The 19,393-nt window shown below is 51.1% G+C and overlaps 1 protein-coding gene across 13 annotated transcripts in view; it reads right to left on the bottom strand.

Annotated features, from left to right (window-relative positions):
- Positions 1 to 19,393, bottom strand: part of MICAL3 (microtubule associated monooxygenase, calponin and LIM domain containing 3) — a 175,476-nt gene that overhangs the window by 95,873 nt on the left and 60,210 nt on the right. For all 13 annotated transcript variants that reach the window (XM_060112932.1, XM_060112938.1, XM_060112941.1 and 10 more), the window contains 4 exons: positions 4,714 to 5,051; positions 2,627 to 2,834; positions 690 to 806; positions 185 to 286 (listed from right to left, as the gene is read on the bottom strand). In XM_060112932.1, coding sequence (XP_059968915.1) covers positions 185 to 286; positions 690 to 806; positions 2,627 to 2,834; positions 4,714 to 4,977 — 691 coding nt within the window. In that variant the 5' untranslated portion in view covers positions 4,978 to 5,051. The remainder of the gene's footprint in view (positions 1 to 184; positions 287 to 689; positions 807 to 2,626; positions 2,835 to 4,713; positions 5,052 to 19,393) is intronic.

The following is a 19,393-nucleotide window of genomic DNA, read 5'->3' as shown; positions in this document are numbered from 1 at the left end:
GTCTCCCTGTGCCCTGGAGAAGTGGCCCAGTACCAGCCGGCGGGGTGAAGGTGGGGCCTGCCGTTCACCCAGCCTAGGCAGCGCACGCGTGAGGGTTCTCAGGAGTGGGGCCTCTGAAGACACAAGCTCTTGGCAGGGCTCCTCCACATGAAGCAGGTGAAGGAGAGAGGAGCGCTACCCGTACCTTCCAAGGTGTTCCTGCGGCCATCCCCTCCAATGATCACTTCAAACTCATATTCTGATACAGGATGGGTTTTGGGGTGCACCAGGGCCCGCCAACCTATCCCTGTGGACGAAAGTCAAAATAAAAGTTATCACCCAGACCCATTCATACATCTAAGACATCTCTAGGTACCCAGGTGTGCAGACTGTACAAAACCCCATGCCAAAAACACACCAGGCATAAAAGCATGGGGTACAAACCAAAGAGAGAAAGAAGCCTCAAGGCTCACAAAGGAACGCCCCCACCACACGACTTCCTATAACGAATCCAAGCCCCCGTAATGTCTAATACTACGTCAGAGGCCTCCTCCTAAGTCAAAAGTTCCTCCAAAGACACAGGCCGTGCAAATGGAGACACCCCTTTAACTAGCTCTGAAAACAACCCTCAGATTCCTCTCTTCTCCCTGGATCTCATCTTTCCTCACCTCTTCAAGGCCCTTTTATCCCTCCTTCATTTGTTCACTCACGTTCATTTTCTTGATCCTCAGGAGGCTCCACGAGTCCTTGGAATTCCACATTGACATGGATTTCAATGCCTAGGATCAATGCTACTTTCAAAAGTATTAGTTGAAGCTGACGGATACCTGGGTGAACAGGAAGATTACAGGAGTGAGGGCCCACCGGGGAGAGAGGACCAGTCAGCATCACTGCTCCGGTCCCCCCGTCCACCAATGCAGTTTATCCAGATGCTCAAGGCCACCTACAGCAGGCGGCTTTTCCGAGCCATGCTCCATAGCGTCTTCCTTTCTTTCTCAAGGGCAAATACAATTCAGTGCAAGAGGTGTTCTAGAGAGACACGCAAGCGTACCTCTCGAAAGCTCTAAGACAGAAGGAGACTGTCCCTTCCATCCTCCATGACACAGAGCCACAGTGATCGAGCAGCACCTACGATCCTGACAGGACTCACCACAGGAGGCAGAAGATAGGCACCCCCAGGGGTGCTTCCAATTGGATACAAAGGGCTTCCCTGCTGCCTGAATTGCCCACGGCATCTCTCTCTCTCAGCCTGTTCCCTCATTGGTCTTCACACACTCTTACACGCTGAGAGGGGATCCCTCAAACCAACCTTAGTCTCTTACCATTCCCCTCCCACCACTGGTCTACAGCTGCAGAAACTAAGGCTCAAAATAATGGAAAATCTTGCTCATTATCATAGTGAGACTTATTTATTTGTTCAGTGTCCAATGGATAGTTCCCAGGTGTCAGACACGGATGGGCCCAGGTACACTGAGAGAAAGTCTGGGCCCTGATGTGGGACCCTCTCAGCTCCAAGACAAATCCTGCCACACACAAGGCAGACAAGTCCGCTGATATACTGACGTCGGTCCACCGTTAACACCGACTGCCTACAGGCTGCGACCAATGTGCTAGGAATACGTGCTAGTCCTCCACGCAGCCGTCTCGGCTATCTCCCCCACTTTCCACCATTCCACGTCACACCCCCAAAGACTTGCTAAATCCCCTGCCAGCACACATCTCATTCCTGCAGATGGCTGTTACCCATTACAGCCCGACAGATGCACAGAGTGCTTCTGCTGCTGGTGGGATGTGGCATCTGCTGGCCAGTGTCTGATAAACTGGCACAACTGCTTCAAAGAGCAAAGGGTTGAGTAGCTGAATGTTTACAGGACACATCTGAGGAGCTCAGAACAACAGTTCCTTGATAAGGCTGTCCTGCAATCATTAATGATGATCAACAGACAAGACTTCAACTTCATAATGTAGACAACAGTCTTTTCTGAACCGCCTTTCAGAGCGGCCTGCAAACAAAAGCACCGTCTGCATTAACTTCTACTGCCTCGAGCACAGCCCAGGCTGAGCTTGGAGGGGACAGGAGGAGAGCAGGAGCCCTCCACGCTGCAGACCTCACGAGAACCACTCAGTCAAAGGGATCCCACTATCTACTTGCCATTCACAGCCAGACTAGGAGTCTGCTTCTTCCATCACTGTGGCTCCCCAGGACCATCCCCAGAGTGTTTGTTCTCACATTAGGAGAGTACCCACCTGGCACACCACAGCAAGCTGCATACCTCATGCTTCTCCCATCGGACCAAGAGCCACCAGAGGGTCAAAGCCCAAACTGGCAGTCTGTTTCCTAGCCTGGCCCCAATCCTATCCCACCCACTGCCGGTGCTCAGGAAGCGCTCAGGATGTTAGAATTCCTTAAGCTGAACTAATTTCATAGGAGATACACTGGCAGTTAAGAATCTCAGGTTACAGAACCACTGGAGGGCAGGTATTTTGACTCCAAGCTGAGTGTGTTTTCTACACAATAGATACTAAGGATGTCAGGACACACTGGGCTTCTGAGTACGAATGCCTCCGGTAATCTGCCTGCCTCTTTCTCCTGAAAAAAGAGTAGAGGGTAGGGGTGGGATCCTACAGGAGAACTGATTTTACTTACTGATGTGGTCGATGGCTCCAGCACAGAACTTGCCGTAGAACTTCTTGGCACCCAGGCCTCGCAGATCGTGTATGGTGAATGGCCAGAGATGCAAGACATTGTTGCGGGAGAAGGCATCTCGTTTCTCAATCACGACCACCTTAGCTCCCAATAAGGATAAATCGATGGCTGTGCGGAGACCGCAGGGGCCAGCTCCAATGATGAGACACTGAAAAACACAACTGCTTTCAGGGCGAAGGCAGCACCTCTTGAGCGCATAACCACCATTCCCTAAAGCCCCCCAGTAGGGCTATTCTCCCCATGACCAAGAAACCTTCAAACCCATCCGGGTCAGAGCGGAGTGCCTGCAATGGCTTCAAAGAAAAGCTGTGAGTGCTCTGGATGGAGGAGACTTAACTGTAAGTGCTGGACAGAAACTCAGACGTGGCACCTGCAGATCACGTTTACCTGGGTCCTCACATCAACACACAATATGAAGATCACATCTCATCTCTCAAAAACAGGAGAAAACCTTCTGGAAGTTTTCTAAGTCAAGTAGATCTCTGTCCACAGAGGCACAGATCATTAAATACACAGCCAAGCAATCTTAGGGTCCTGGAATGGACCTACCACTTGAGAGACTCCAAGGTGGTAATTTTCAAGAGCCAAAGTTTTATGTGCAGAAAAGAGTTCTAAAATCACCAACTTTAGACTGAAAATCCAGGGAAATGATCTTGAAGATCCATATTCTAGAGAAGTACTCAGGGTGAGACCGCACACTTATCTTAACTCGTTGGCATGCACGTTCAGAAGAAAGACATGCACTGTTTCTGGCTTCCAATTCCTTTTATTCTTTTTTTTCCCATATAAATTTATTTATTTATTTATATTTTTAATTTTGGCTGTGTTGGGTCTTCGTTGCTGTGTACGGGCTTTCTCTAGTTGCAGCGAGCGGGGCTACTCTTCGTTGTGGTGTGTGGGCTTCTCATTGCAGTGACTTCTCTTGTTGTGGAGCGTGGGCTCTAGAGCGCAGGCTCAGTAGCTGTGGCGCACAGGCTTAGTTGCTCCGCGGCATGCGGGGTCTTCCCAGACCAGTGCTCAAACCCATGTCCCTTGCACTGGCAGGCAGATTCTTAACCCCTGTACCACCAGGGAAGCACCTCCAATGCAGCCAGCCATATATACATACATACATAAATAAATAAATAAATAAATAAATGTATGTATGTATGTATGTATATATATACAACTCTAGAGTGCACTTGAATTACTTGCATTTTGTGGATGAATGAATGTCTACCCAAATGCAAACCAACACAGGGCAAGTTAAGGCTCTTGAAAGGACAGTAACAACAGTCACAAAGTCATCTGCAACTTCATTTCCCTGCTAGCTTTTCCGAACTTCTCACAGAAAGTGCTCTTACTAAGGAGGACAGCAGGAATGTATCACCTTTCTCCGTTCCCCACGCCTCCCCCTGCACAGGTGACCGGGCATCTCGGGTCTTTGCCCAGGCCTACCTGTTTCATGGAAACTCTATTTCTCTAGATTGTGAAGAAAGCAAAAGAAATACTTTGGTTTACAAAGCCCTTGCTTATCAAGATCGACCTCTGGAAAATGGATGAAAAGAGATCTGAAGCCTGTGGGAAAAAAAATCCCCAAGTTGGCAAATACTCTACACCTTACCAGAGGCTGAGTCTGGAACAATGACTTTGCCAAGCACCAGGCTGCCACGGTCAGACAGGACACGGACAGGGCCTGGCTACCTCTTTGCTCAGAGGCCTGCATCCTCCTAACAGTCTGAGATTCAACTAGAGCCTCAGCAAAATCAAACAACTCCTAAGGTGTTTGACTTCAGGGTTGTTCTCAGTAGCTGAAACCCCGAATGTTCCTACGTGAATCCACAGGATAAGAACGGGGCACACAGAACAGTCGAATGAATGAACACAGGTGGTGGATCCACAAAGTTCTGCCGCAGTGTGAGCTTGACGGCCTCCCTAGGCTGTGGCCTAAGCAGCCTTGTCCTCACCAGGCTACCTCCACCCAATGCTCTCTCCTTCTCCAGCTGAGTCCTTGGGTCAGTGCCCAGGGCCTGGGCGGCCGCCCCTACCTTAGTGTTAGTGCACGCCTTTCCCTTCTTGTAGTCTTTGTGGCTGCCCCGCTTGTCCAGCTTTGCCCAGAGGGCCTTGGCTCTCCAGTAGTTGAGCTTGGACTTGAGCTTATGGTAAAAGGAGCGGTGGTCCTTAGGCTTCAGCTCCAGGTGGTCACAGAGCTCTTGGAAGGCCTTGAGTGTCCCCTTGCAAGTGGTGGCCTGCACGAACCGGTCAAAGAGGATGTGAGCCCGATTCGTCGCCTCGTTCTTACGCTCCTCCATGTCTCCCCACTCTCAGGCCCCTGACAAATGGGGCGGTGGGGGGCTGTCGATCCACCTGACGCCGTCACGTTAATCTAATAAAGAAAGAAAGAGGAACGGTTAGCAAATCCAAAGCTGCATCTAGAAACGTTTTCTAGGAGACATAACTCTTTTCAGAGTGCACTTTCTAAGTGTTGCAGGCGTTCGTTACACGAGCGTAATAAGCTGCCAGTCCTCTAGACTCCAGGCACCGTCTGAGACACCGCGGATAGAGAAATGAGGAAGACTGCGGTTGCTTTCAAGGATCTTACAGTTTAGCGGGTGAACAGCTTAGATGTGCCCTACTAAGTGTCAGAGAGAGAGAGTCTCAAGGGATGTGGGAACACAGGGGAAGAGCGCCTACATCATGGGGGAGGGATCCTCGTCCAGGATGAGCCCCTGAGGGATGACAGCTGAGGGTTTCAGGATGAATTCGTGTCAGCCAGGCAGGGAGGAAGCACAGGACGTGGAAGAGGAAGTAGACTGGAAGGCCTGCAAGGGGCTCTTACAGATGAAAGGGTCGGGGATGTTCCCTGTGGAGTGAGTGGTGCGCCCAGGCCGAGGGGTTACAGACAGAAGCCCTCACCTGTGGCGGAAGCCCTGTTACAGCTGAGCTGCCTTAGGGGAGGGCTCACTAGGCTGTCGGCTGAGTCGGCTCCGCGGGCACAGCACACAGGTGGTAGCTGACCTGTGAAGGCTGGTCAGACCACACGGGGGAGCCCTGGGCTCCGGGGGAGATCTGGACTTGGCGAGGGAGGAGCTGGCAGCCGAGGATGAGCGTGCCCTGAAGAGCTTCTGAGGCACAGCGGAGAGGTCTGAGAGCAGAGCCAAGGTCGGCGTTCAGGGACTGAAGTCCTGCCATGAGGACGGCACGTGGCAGGTAGCAGGATTTTACAGCCATTCCATTTTGCCCACAAAGAAACCTGACAGCAGTAATGATGCCGTCTATACCTCCTACTTATCAAAAACCTCCAGCACCCATCAGCCTACGTTTGCTGGGAGAAGCTTCAAGAAGGGAGGGGCCCCGCATGCACTCCTTCACCCACTCCCTGCCTTGGGTCTATACCACGCTTACTTGTCATCACTGCGGAGAACTGCTGCTGGGGGCGGGAGGCAAAGGGCCCGAGGCTGGGACAGGGCGAGCAGAGAAGCAGGGCAGGGCAACAAGACAAGCAGCACCTCGGCCCTGGGTCCACGCGCGCCGGGCCCGGGCTGCCCCACTCGGCCTCAGTTCTCCCTCGTGTGAGACGAGGTGAGAGTGGATGCCCCGAGTTCAGTGTGGGAAAACCCTCCCAGCCTCAGGACTCAGGCCCGGGGCTCCAGGCGACTTCCCACCGGGTGACAAACAGGGCTGAGCCCGAGCTCTGCTTTAAAGAGGACCTGCTCGTGGAGATGGCAGGGGATGGAGGAAGGGAGCTGCTGACGCACTGTGTTGGGGGGAGGAGGGGTGGAAGTGAGAAGTGACCTGCTATTTAGTGAACCAGCCCAGGGCAAAGGGAGCCACCAAACTATGTGCTGATGAGACCCTCTGCTTGCCTCCCCAGGCCTGGAAGAGCCCCACGTCCCATCCTGAAGCTCTTACAGGCAGGAGAAGCCCCCTTGGGAAGCAGGAGCAAGATTCTGCTTCTTTCCACACTTCACCATGTATTATAAGGTTGAATCGAACCAACTGGAGGTGTGGGTGGTTTCCTGAGAGAAGGCAATACCTAAATACGAGGAACTGCCACTTTCCTCTTGTGTTTTCTGTGTCAACAGACACAGCACTTGTTCTGTGGAGGCCGAGGTGAAGATGGTAATTCTTTACCTGAAACACACTGACTTGGCTTCTCATCTCAAATACATCACTAACTCAACAACCCCTCCTATGCACACTGCTAAACAACAGCTTGTCCCAATAGCCACGTGGCCAGGAGTCCAACAAGAAATGGAATTACCTGGAACTAACCTACAGTTTCCCCTAAATAAAAGTTTATTCTAGGTAGTGCTAAGCAGCAAGAGAAATATTTTAAAGTTTCTAAAAAGAGCCCATTCCTCTTCTTACAAGTCAATGCTCATCTCAGAAACTGCAGGTAGTCAAAAGACGGCTTTTAAGTGGCACAGAAAACCAGACATGCTCATTCAGAAGCAGAAGAAAGGGTAATAACCCACGACTAGAAACAAGGGTCCCGGGTGCTGCCCGTCGGGGCCTCTGCAGCTTTATCTGCTGTGCTCGTGCGGCCAGCGCTCCTGCCCGTGCGTGCTCCACCTGTGTGCACGGCTCTCTCGAACCCCACCGGAGTCACAGTGTTCAGAAAGCTTTGAACACACCGGCTCTGACCTCTCTGCCCCTCGTCAAGAAAGAAAATTATTTTTCTTTGTTCCTAAACAGCAGCAGCCACCTTCCACTCCCTTGCCAGGATCTGGAGGCCGAGGTACCACCGTGTTCTAGCTGACACCAACACGCTCAAGATCCTGCGACATGCATTTCTAAAGGCCTTTCCCCTGTCTCACCCCGCCCTAAGAGTCTTGGCATTTATTTTCAAAGAAGAATTCTGATGTGTGGGCTCACACCCCCTTGGCTGGCTGTAGCCCACCCTGTTTGAAACAAACATTTACTTCCAAAGAGCTGAGCACTTGCTCAAATCAAACCTCACCACAGATGAACACCTTCATTAATAACTGGCCCCCAATCCTTCTGCTGATGCAAAACACTTCCAAATGAACAGGTTCCAGCCGCTCCCGGACAGCTGCAGAGAGCCTGCTTGCAAGAGGCAGACGGGGAGTAAGTGCCCAGTGTAAGAGAGTTCCACCTGCAGGTCACTAATGACAACAGATAAGTAGCGGGAACCTGGTTCCTGGAACAATGTGACAGGCACCCGAGGTAAGACTACACAAGACCAATTCCCTCGGGCTGCCTCAGCTTTCCCCTCTGCGAGCCAAGTGGCCGTAGCAGAAGACACTCCAGTGTCTGTTCTGCAGCTCTGCTGGCAGGACAGCCTCGTGCAGCCTGGGGACTACCCGGCGCTGGGCTCACGCTAAGAGCAGCTGGGCAGACGGCAGAAGGGCCGCTCCCGCCATCGGCCTCATGCCTTCATTCCTGAACGTCAAGCCCAGGTCGTGCTCCTCGGGCCTCTCCTGGACCACCCCCATGTGCTGCACGTCCCACTAGCCAGGGAAAATCAACAATCATAAGCGCAGGAGCCTACATACCAGGAAACCTGGCCGGAAGGTGCCAGAAACCCTGAGGAATGAAAAGTCAAGGTGTGGAAGGAAGGGACGGGAGAAGGGAGGAGCCTGAGGAGAGATGAGGAAGAGGTGGGGCCCGCTCTCCGCACGTCAGTGCGACCTCTGCCACCGGCAATGGCCTGCGAGTTCCGTCCCACAGCAGCTGAGTGCTGACTCAGAAGCACACTCCTTGGCTGTGGAGGAAAGTGCTAGAGAGACAGCCTATGAAGTGCATGCAGGAACAGAGTTTATGTTTCTATTTATAAGAGTAAAAGGTTGTCACTGACTCATGGCTGGTTGGAGAACACTCAGTCTCTAGCTCTTAGAATAGATGGGTGGTTATTTGAGGGGTGGGGGAGACTTATCTTTAAAAATAGAAAAAGGAAAGAGAATCAAAACAACAAAACAAGAATTATACTTCAAGAGTAAGAAATCAGAGTCAAGTTTGGTTAATTTTCTCCCTAGCCACTGCACCACTAATATATTGGCATATGTGCAAATCTGACTCTTACAAAAGATCTATGAAATGCTCCTTTCCCAGCCCATGCAGTCAGAGGCGTGACTTGTCTAAACAGACCTTAGAAGGAAGGCAGATAGGAAGACATGTTTTACAATGTCATTAGGAGGAAAATTCGATGACAAATGCACTTCAGATTACAGAGATTCCTTCATGTGTTACAGAAACAAGGACCAAAGTAGCCAAATGCCTTGAGTTCTTGGTCAGTCTTTCCGCAAAAGGCCCGCTCACGCCACCACCATCTGTGGGTGGGGACACTGAGTCCCTCGCCTGGGGCACCTGATTAAATCAGACTGTCTGGGAATCAAACTCCTCGTCGCCCCAACTGCTTCCCAGCTCCTGTCCCAAAGGGCTCTCATCTCTCATGGCCGCAAGACAAGGTCCTCTAGGTCCCGAGGAAGCAAGCTCAAGATACAGGAAGGAAAGCAGAGTCGTCCTCACAATTCTCGTTGCCACCTTGGTTCCATCCTCAGTGCTTCCCTGACTTTCCAGCCTATTTAGCATCTAATGGACACTCGGCGGGACACTGAGGACGTCGGGAACCAGCCCCCGTGCCCCTCCCCACTCCATGGATCTGCTCTTTGGTCCCACGCGCCGGTCCTCATCCGCGCCTGCGATCCCGCAAGCAAGTGACTGGAATGGCTCTCTCCTCCACCACCTCAAGGCTTCAACAGGGCAGGGACCGGGTCTCTGCAGCTTCTGCCTGACCTGCAGTAGGAACACTCTAGTTTCTGTGGAGTTGACAAGGGAAAAGAATCCCTAGTGGGAGTCTGTCTGGAGGTCCCCACGTGGCTGGGGGAGGTGGAGGAGAAGCGGGGGGATGTTACAGAGGAGAGTTCTATCTAATGTGCCACCAAAACGGGGTGTCTAAGAACACAGTCAGCCTGGGCAGGGAGGAGCAACTAGCAAGAATGCAGCGCTTCTGTTATGGATTCTCACACTGCCTTATTCTAGGAGGTGGAACGGCCCTCTCTAGAGGGGTCTGAGAAGAGCCTGGACCAGGACCTCTGGGTTCTCTTCCAAGTCTCCAATTCTGAAAGATGCTAACCCCTAATGTTGTATCTTCTCAAAACTTTTTACTTTACTTTCTTTGATAGCAACCTATTTCTTCAGGAAAAACACCTACACAATTGACCAAGGAGTCAGAAATGACCTCTGCCCATAGAGGACAGACTTGTGGTTGCCAAGGGGGAGGGGGAGAGGGAAAGGGATAGACTGGGAGTTTGGGGTTGGTAGATGCAAACTATTACATTTAGAATGGATATACAACAAGGTCCTAATGTATAGCACAGGGAACTATACTCAATATCCTGTGATAAACCATAATGGAAAAGAACATTAAAAAAAAAGAATGTATATATGTATATAACTGAGTCACTTTGCTGTACAGCAGAGATTGACACAACATTGTAAATCAACTATACTTCAATAAAAAATGTTTTTAATATATATAAATGGGATCATTAAAAAAATAAAATATTGAAGGGTCAAAAAAATATATATGTAAAACATAACTTTAAAAAAAAAGAAAAGAAATGACCTCTGCCTTTGTCACCCCAAGCAAACACTAACAAGTCCAAGTCAGAGCCAAACACCAGTAAACATAATGGCTGATGACGATGCAAATGCCAGTGTCTGTCCCAAATAACCCGGGAAAACAAAGAGTCAAAAAGAACAATGCCCCAGCCCCAGTGTCTCAGGAAGAGTATCTTCACCTGCAAAGTGAAGGTAATGTCCAATGAATCACAGGGTTTTGCAGGAACTGAGGTAATGAATGCAAAATGTTTAGCAGTGCCAGGTGCACAGCAAGACCCAGTAAATGGCAGGAGTGTTGTTATTATCTAGTCGTTGATAATCCCATCAACAAAAGGTTATTATACTCAGCTAAATACGTGGCTACTCATATAACAGAATGAGAGAACTCAGACAGCTCTGTCTTTTGAAAGAAAGAAAAATGTTGTAAAACTTCCTTTGTCCCTCCCTCACTCTTCACCCTCCCCACTCCACTCGTCCCAGAAGCTGTGACCATGGCATTGGGCAGGAAGGGCTAAAGGATAACACCCGAGTGGCCAAGTTCCTGCCAAACTCAGATGTTCAAACAAGAAAGATACAAGGACTGTCAGTGACAGTGAAAACAGCCAACACTGAATACTTACTGGCGGTCAGATCCACACCGCATCTCCACCGTCACCACAATCTACCACCTGCATTTTGCAGGTGGAAAACTGCTGCTTAAAGACGTTTAAACGTCACACAGCAGGAAAACGGTGCAGCCAGGTTTTGTATCCAGAGCCCAAGGCCAGAGCCATTCGAAGGAAGAACCACCTGAGAACACAGCTTGAGAAACAAGAGCTCATCAGAACGACATCCCCGGTCCAGAACCTCGAGGAAGAGTGCTCCGGGTGAACTTATTAGCAAGGACACACAATACAAGATTCTTTCTCTTCTCACAATTCATCGCTGTATGGGCTCCTCTGAAATGGAGGTCAGGGCACTCTGGGGTCACAGTGACCCTCCGAGTGGCAGCTGAAAGGCTGAGTACTCCGTAGCCTGCATCCCTCAGCAGCTCTGGCACCTGAGCCATCTTCAGCCCCTCTCAGGAGGTGATCACAAAGCATTTCTGAATCACCCAGTGCTACTCCACTCGCTGCAGAAACCCAGGGCAGGACAGGAGGTGAATCTCAACCTACTCACTACCAAGGGTCCAGAGCTGAGGGACAGAGACCAAAAGACCAACCCCTTCCTGCCCACAAGTCTGAGAGCCTTGTTATGATCCAGGCTGTCAGGGCAAGGAAAGGGCCTCTGGTTGGGGAGGGAGGCTCACTGAGGTTGTGGGAGAGCGCAACCAAAAGCTGTTCTTCTGCACAAGGGCAGGCCCCAAGCCACGGAGCTCGGCACTGTGTGCCCAGTTCCCGGCACACAGCAGGTGCTCAGTGAGGTTCTGCCGACTAGAGGACTACCCAGCCACCGGCACCTGTGCTGACTCGGGAAGTGGTCTGCCTGGTCGCTGTGCAGGGTGACCTCGAGGGCCACTGCTGGACAGGGGCTCAGAGAACACCAAAGCTGCGGCAGCCCAACAGGATACCGATACTCCCGCAAGGACAGCTGTGGAGCTGTAGGGAAACACCTCCGGCATCTCCTGCTCCCCGGGGCAGACCCTGCAGCAAAAGCCTTGTAAACACATGAACTGCTGGCAAGAGGTCAACGTGGCACGGAATCTGGGGTTTTTCAGTTGTCTGGTCTGCCTGCTACCAACTGCCACGCATCACAAAACATACGATGGTCAAGATCCGAAGGACCCCCCAGTGTGAGCAGCCACCCCACACCTGCATCTTCTGTGTACCGACCACCACACACAAAGGGCTGCACTGACAGGCGGCGTTCTACCTTGTGAAGCAGTCTTCACCATCTTTGAGCAGCTTGAAATGTTAATTTCCCAAGGACACAATTTCTAGGTAGAAGACCCCATAGTTTTTTACTCCATGGTCCAAAATTTCCCCTTGGAAGTATCCAGAACAAAATTAGTTCCTCTTTTACAGGCCAGCCGTCCAAACATGTGCTACCTTCATGTCCTCCTCAGTTCCTTCAACCATTTCTCTTTTGACGTGGCTTTCAGTTTCTTCACCTCAGCATTCTTCCATAAGCTCCTACTACCACGTCGATACCCATCTCAACTGCTCTCCTTCCGTGACAATGAACACGCCCACGTGAAGCAACCCATGTGCACCGATCCCACCCCCCTTACTCAACCACACACACTGCCTCCTGCACTGGTCCTCTCTTCCTGCATCAGTCCCTCCCCCAACAACTATTCCCACTGACGTAGGCTCTCATCTTTAAAAACCCTGCCCCGTCCCCATCTCCTCTGACCAGTGTACCCCGCTCCCCAGGAGAACTGTCTGTGCTGTGCTCGTGACTTCCTCTCCCACTGTCCCTGAACCTACAACAATGAGGCTTCATTCCCACTGCTGCACATAAACATCTCACCAAGGACACAGTGACTGCCACACTGTCAAGTCCAGCGGCCAATTCTCAAGCCTAGTTTCCTCCACCAGCCCAGAGCTCGAGTCACAGCCCACCACGCCTCTCCGCGGCCCCGGGACACCACCCTCCTGGTTCTCCTCTGGCCTCTACAGATACTTTCCTGTGTCCTTTACTGGTCCCTCACATATCCCCACCCTTCGCATGTTGAAATGGTCACGGGGTCACTTAATCTTTGGGTCTCTTCTCAATCTACATCCACTCCCTGAACAACAGTGGCTTCCTAACTTTTTAAACCGTACACACAGTTCTCTCTATATATAGTTTATGTAAATGTAATTTTTCTTAACAATAAAGCTATTTTTAATTTCAATCAATCAAAATTTTGTAGCTTTCAGAATCTACTGCTCAAGACTGCACGTAAGCAACTTAAATGCAAATTATATTGGTAGCGCTTAGGGGAAGCAGACTGCGTACTTTGTTTTTTTTGCTCTCCACTTCTATTTGATATTTTTAATTAGTTATCGTTTTATACATATTAGTGTAAATATGTCAATCCCAATCTCCCAATTCATCCCACCCCCACTACCCACCCCCATAAATGTAATTTTTGAAAAATGTCACAAGTTACCTTTACTACTGAAATATTCTGACGTTTTCTGTTCTCTCATTCTTTAAAGTTGTTGGTCCCCACTGTACTGCTTTCATGACCCATTAATGAGACATAATCCACTTTGAAAAACTCTGCCCTCCATGTCCCCCAGTACCATGGGTTTAAGTATCCATTTTACATAGAGATCATCACTGGTGCACAAATTTATTTTCTCTCCTCTGAACCTGTAAAATCAACCACTTATTTGACATTTCTACTCGGAAATTTGACAAGCATCTCAAACTTAACATGCACACGACCTTGATTCCCATTCCTATCCCCAGCCTGCTTCTTCCTTAGTATTTTCTGCATCTCAGCAAATGACACCAACATCCAGCCAGCTGCTCAGTCTAACACCCTTAGAATTATGCTAATTTCTGTCACATCCCATAGTCAGTTCTTCAGTATCGTCTGTCTGTTCCATCTTCAAAGTACAGCCCAATCCAACCACTCTCCACCATGTCGTCCCCCACCCTCATCAAAGTCATGTCATCCCTCCCTTGGGTTCCTCCAGAGCCCCTCCCTGCTGCCACCGTCCCAGTCCCACCTCCCCCGAATGTTTTCCAATAGCAGCCTGAGCATTCACTCAATGTTGGTCCAATCAGGTTACACCTCTGCTCTAAGGCTCCACGGCTTCCCGGCTCACAGTTAAATCCGAAGTCCTCACACTGGCCTCTGAGGCCCGGAGTGACCCACCGCACTCCCGTCCCCTACACTCCTTAGGCTCTAGCCAGACTGGCCTCCTTCTTGTTCACCAAGTACCCCCAGCAGCGGCCACCCAGGTCTCTGCATGCCTGGTCTCCCTGCTGATGCTCTCCACCAGATGGCCACACGGCTTTTTTTTTTTTTTTTTTTTGGCTGTGTTGGGCCTTCGTTGCTGTGCACTGGCTTTATCTAGTTGTGGTGGGCGGAGGCTACTCTTCGTTGCGGTGTGTGGCCTTCTCACTGCAGTGGCTTCTCTTGTTGAGGAGCACGGGCTCTAGAGCGCAGGCTCAGTAGTTGTGGCGCACAGGCTTAGTTGCTCCGCAGCATGTGGGATCTCCCCGGACCAGGGCTGGAACCCATGGCCCTTGCGTTGGCAGGGGGATTCTTAACCACTGCACCACCAGGGAAGCTCCCCACAGCTTCCTCTTCACATTCTTCAGGGCTTTGCTCAAACATCATCTCATTAGAGAACCCTTTCCTGACCCCGCCACAGATGAAAGAGCACCCACCTCCCATTTCTCTTTAACTCCCTCACCTTGCTTCATTTTTCCTGTGGCATTTGTTATGACCTGACATAGTGTATGTGACTTATTTGTGTATTGTCCATCTTCTCCAGCAGAATGTAAGCCCCAACTATAAAGAAAAGAGCTCAACTGGAATGTGCCCCTCACTGCCGACACCACCGCACAGAACCCCCAAATCTTTATCACTAATGTGCTGCTTCTAAAATCTACCCCCATACTTATGCACTTTGCTTTCAAGACCCACTGGGACCTTTCAGCTATCTTTACTAAAACTCATCTTGTTTGATTCAGCCAGAGTCCTGGATGCAGTTCCCATCTTAGCATTAAAACAAACATTTTTACCATGGCCTACAAGGCCCTACAACAGTGTTTCACAAAATTTTGGTCTTAGGACTCATACTTTATACTCTTAAAAATATTGAGAACCGGGCTTCCCTGGTAGCGCAGTGGTTGAGAGTCTGCCTGCCGATGCAGGGGACACGGGTTCGTGTCCCGGTCCGGGAAGATCCCACATGCCGCGGAGTGGCTGGGCCTGTGAGCCATGGTCACTGGGCCTGCACGTCCAGAGCCTGTGCTCCACAACGGGAGAGGCCACAACAATAAGAGGCCCGCGTACCGCAAAAAAACCAAAAAAAAAAACCAAAAAAAAAAAAAAAATATTGAGAACCCAAAGATCTATCAATACTTACTGCATGTGAAGTTAAAACTGAGAAAAATTTCAATATTAATTCAGTTTAAAACAATCCATTACACAGTAATTAACATTTTTTCCATAAAATATTTTCCAAAACAAAAATGTAGTGATTAGAGTGATAATGTTTTTACACTGTTGCAAATCTCCTCAATGTCTGGCTTATTTAAGACAGCTGGATTCCCACCCACGTCTGCTTCCTGCACTCCATCTGCTGCAGTATCACGTATCATGCAGCCTCTAGAAAACTCCACCGTACACTCGTGAGCAGAAAAGAGGGGAAAAGGCAAGTATTTCCAGCTTAGTATCACTGTGAAAATAGTGTTAAGTTCACGGACCCCCCTGAAAAGGTGTTGGGGAGCCCCTATGAGACCCGCACCCCATACCCTTACCTCCCTCACCTCCTGCTACTGCGGCCCCCCTTACTCATCCCCTCCGTCACACCGGCTTCCTTCCTGCCCCGCGAACAAACTCTCCCCTCAGCCTGGGCACTCGCTGCTCCTATGTCTGAAATACTCTCTCCCAGATCCAGTCACACATTCAAAAAATACTGAGCATCTGTTGTGTGTCAAGCACTTTTCTTTTTCTTTTTCCTTTTTTTATAATTCTTTTAAAATACATTTATTTTATTTTATTTATTTTTGGCCGCGTTGGGTCTTCATTGCTGCGCATGGGCTTTTTCTAGTTGTGGCGAGCAGGGGCTACTCTTTGTTGCGGTGTGTGGGCTTCTCATTGCGGTGGCTTCTCTTGTTGCGGAGCACAGGCTCTAGGCACACAGGCTCAGTAGTTGTGGCTCGCGGGTTCTAGAGCACAGGCTCAGTAGTTGTGGCACGTGGGCTCAGTAGTTGTGGCTCACGGGCTCTAGAGCGCAGGCTCAGTAGTTGTGGTGTGCAGGCTCAGTAGCTGTGGCTCGTGGACTCTAGAGTACAGGCTCAGTAGTTGTGGCACGTGGGCTCGGTAGTTGTGGTTCACAGGCTCTAGAGCACAGGCTCAGTAGTTGTGGCCCGTGGGATCTAGTGCGCAGGCTCAGTAGTTGTGTGCTGAGCACTTTTCTAGGCTCTAGAAATAACACAGTGAACAGAGGGAAAACCTGTCCTGCCTCCCCAGGTGCCTGTCCTCTGAAGGGGCTCACTGGTGTGTGATGCACCCTCACCACCCTTGGCTGTTATTCGAGTGTCACCTCCTCAGTGTGGCCTTCCCTGACCGCACCATTTAAAACTGACCCCCCACCCAGCTTAGCCTCTTGCCCTGTTTTCCCCGACGCACTCACCACAGTCTGATGTATTATAAATGCCAGTTACTGTCTTCCTCTCTAGAATGTGAGCTCTACGAGGACAAGGATTTTTGCCACTTTGCTCCCTGCTGTATTGTCACACCCAGAATGGGTCCTGACTCAGAGCAGCACACAACAACTGCCTCTTTTTTGTTGTTGTTGTTGCTGTTGTTGTTTTAATTTATTTATTTTTGGCCCTGTTGGGTCTTCATTGCTGTATGTGGGCTTTCTCTAATTGTGGCGAGCAGGGGATACTCTTCATTGTGGTGTGCGGGCTTCTCATCGCGGTGGCTTCTCTTGTTGCAGAGCATGGGCTCTAGGCACGCGGGCTTCAGTAGTTACGGCATGTGGGCTCAGCAGTTATGGCACGTGGGCTCAGTAGTTGTGGCTCGTGGGCTCTAGAGCTCAGCCTCAGTAGTTGTGCACATGGGCTTAGCTGCTCCACGGCATGTGGGATCTTCCCGGACCAGGGCTTGAACCCATGTCCCCTGCATTGGCAGGCAGATTCTCAACCACTGTGCCACCCGGGAAGCCCAAGAACTACCTCTTGAATCCATGAACAGATGCGTGACATCAGGGGATTCAAGCAGAATTCTGTTGGGACGTGAGATGGAAGTCGCCAAATGAAAATGGGCTGACAGCCACCAGGCTGGGAGCAGGAACACGCAGATCCAGGAATCCTACAGGGGGACCTGCGCCTTTTCCACGGCCACACCTGCTCTGGACCCTCCCTCTATAGACCCCTCCGGCAGACCCCTGCACCCATGCAGCAGGAGGGGAGAGCCGGATAGGAGCCAAGCCCTGGAGGCAGCTTTGTTTTCACAGCCAGATGGTTTCAGAGTAACAGCCCCCATGAAAAGAATCTGGTTGCAGAGAAGAAGAGTTTATCAGTGTCATGAAGTGTTACAGGGCAGCTCCCAGCCCACCTCCCCCGGAAGCGAAGGGAAAGACCCATAGTGAGAGAGAGAGAGAGAGAGAGAGAGAGAGAGAGAGAGAGAGAGAGAGAGAGAGAGAGAGAGAGTGTGTGTGTGTGTGTGTGTGTGTGTGTGTGTGTGTGTGTGTGTGTGTGTGTGTGTGTGTGTGTGTCTCTCTCTCTCTCTCTAAAATCTGTCTCAGAAATCCATACTGCTGTCATAAGCCGGGCTGTCTGCAAAGGCAGCGTTTCCTCACTCAGGGCTGAAGACAAAGGGGAGCCGCACCGCCCAGCAGCTTCTGACAAGGCTGCCCAGAGATTAAGTGGAGAAGGTGGGCAAACAGAGACAGACAGCTGGACCCTTGTAACACCAGCTTCAGAGGTGGGATAGGGATGGAACTTTTCTGAACAGTAGGAAAAAAAAGTCAGCAGTGCACACTGATGTGGCCACATCAACCTAGGGGGTCGGGAGCGGGGTCAGCACCACCCAGGGATTCAGGCCCCGCAAGCCATCCCCACCCCGTCCACTCTTAATGCCCCCTGCCTCACAGGAGCAGGGGGCCGCACCTTCCCCTCTCCAGCCCCCACTCACTGTCCTCACCCCTACCCTCCCAGGAGGAGGGTCCCGCTAGTCAGAGGCCCTTTGTTCTCTGAAACCGGCACCATCTACTGTAGTACATTTTCCCCCTTTTAGGCCATTGTTAAGTGAACAGTTCAGTGGCATTAAGTACGTTCGCATCCTGTGCAACTATTACCACCACCCGTCATACACTTTAAACTTCTTCCTCCCTCCCAGCCTGCATGCTGGGGTCTCTCCCATCTTCCCACACACCTGTGCGCCTTTCCAGCTGCCGGCCCCTCCCTCCTGCTCGCTGAGGGCGCCGTCTACCCTTGCTGTCCCCACCGCATGACCTCCTAACTGCGCCCCGTCACCTCCCCCCGCCCTGAATCTGGCTTCTGTCCTCATCACTCCACTGAGGGCGCTGTGAGAGGCTCAGACACTTCAACCCCTGTCTCACTTGCTCTTCCTGGAAACCCTCCTCTCCTTGGCTCCGTCTCCTGCTTCTCAACCACCACTATCCTCAGGCTTCTCAGCTCCCTCACGTGGCTACAAGTGTTTCAGCTGCCCCTCTCTTCATGAACTGGACGACCCCAGACTTCTAACTTTGCTGACCTGGCTTCTGAGATCCAAACGCTACTGAACACCTTCATCCAGACATCCCCGGGCACCTCAAACTGAGGAGTGCACCACAGGACACTGCCGCTCTCTTCCCCAGCTCTCACCTCCTCATGTAGTCAAATGCTGCCACTATCCACCCACCAATGGAACCCGGGGGTCATCTGAGACCCTTCTCGGTGTTAATCTCGCAATCCGATCAACCAGTAGCAAAGACCTCTTGGTTCTAACTCCCTGGGACCTCTGCTTTACAAAGCACCTCCCTACCAGAATCTTGGTGGGAGCGCCTGTAATCTCTAGTGGGACTATTACGACAGCCTTTTCATGTTAAGCTCCCTCCAGTCCATCCCCCACACAAGTGCCTCCTGAGCGTTTTCTTAAAGAGCAAATGTGGTCTCTTGCCTCCAATGTGATCCACTACAGCCTTCCAGTGTTTTCAGGGAATAATCCAAAACCTCAGCAAGGTTCAAAAGGCCCCAGAGGTCTAGCAGCAGCCTTGCTCCATCCCTCCACACATAGTCCACTGTCCTCAGTCATCCTCGCAGCCCCCGGGACGCACCTCAAGTGTGGTCACGGTGCTCCCCCAGCCCGGCACGGCCTTCCTCCCCGCCCACCACCCCCGCCCCTCTGTGCTCCTTCTCACCTGGGCACATCCCTCCTCCCTTTCCACACTTGCCACTGCTCTGGAGTGAAGCCCACGTCTGCCTGCCCATCAGCTCAGGGGGCACTAGTTAGCAGGAAGAGTCATTCATTTCTGTTCT

Source organism: Mesoplodon densirostris, chromosome 11, assembly GCF_025265405.1.
Source record: "Mesoplodon densirostris isolate mMesDen1 chromosome 11, mMesDen1 primary haplotype, whole genome shotgun sequence".
Lineage (NCBI taxonomy): Eukaryota > Metazoa > Chordata > Mammalia > Artiodactyla > Ziphiidae > Mesoplodon > Mesoplodon densirostris.
The sequence above is the reverse complement of the archived record's forward strand: the minus strand, read 5'-3'. Positions and strand labels throughout refer to the sequence as shown.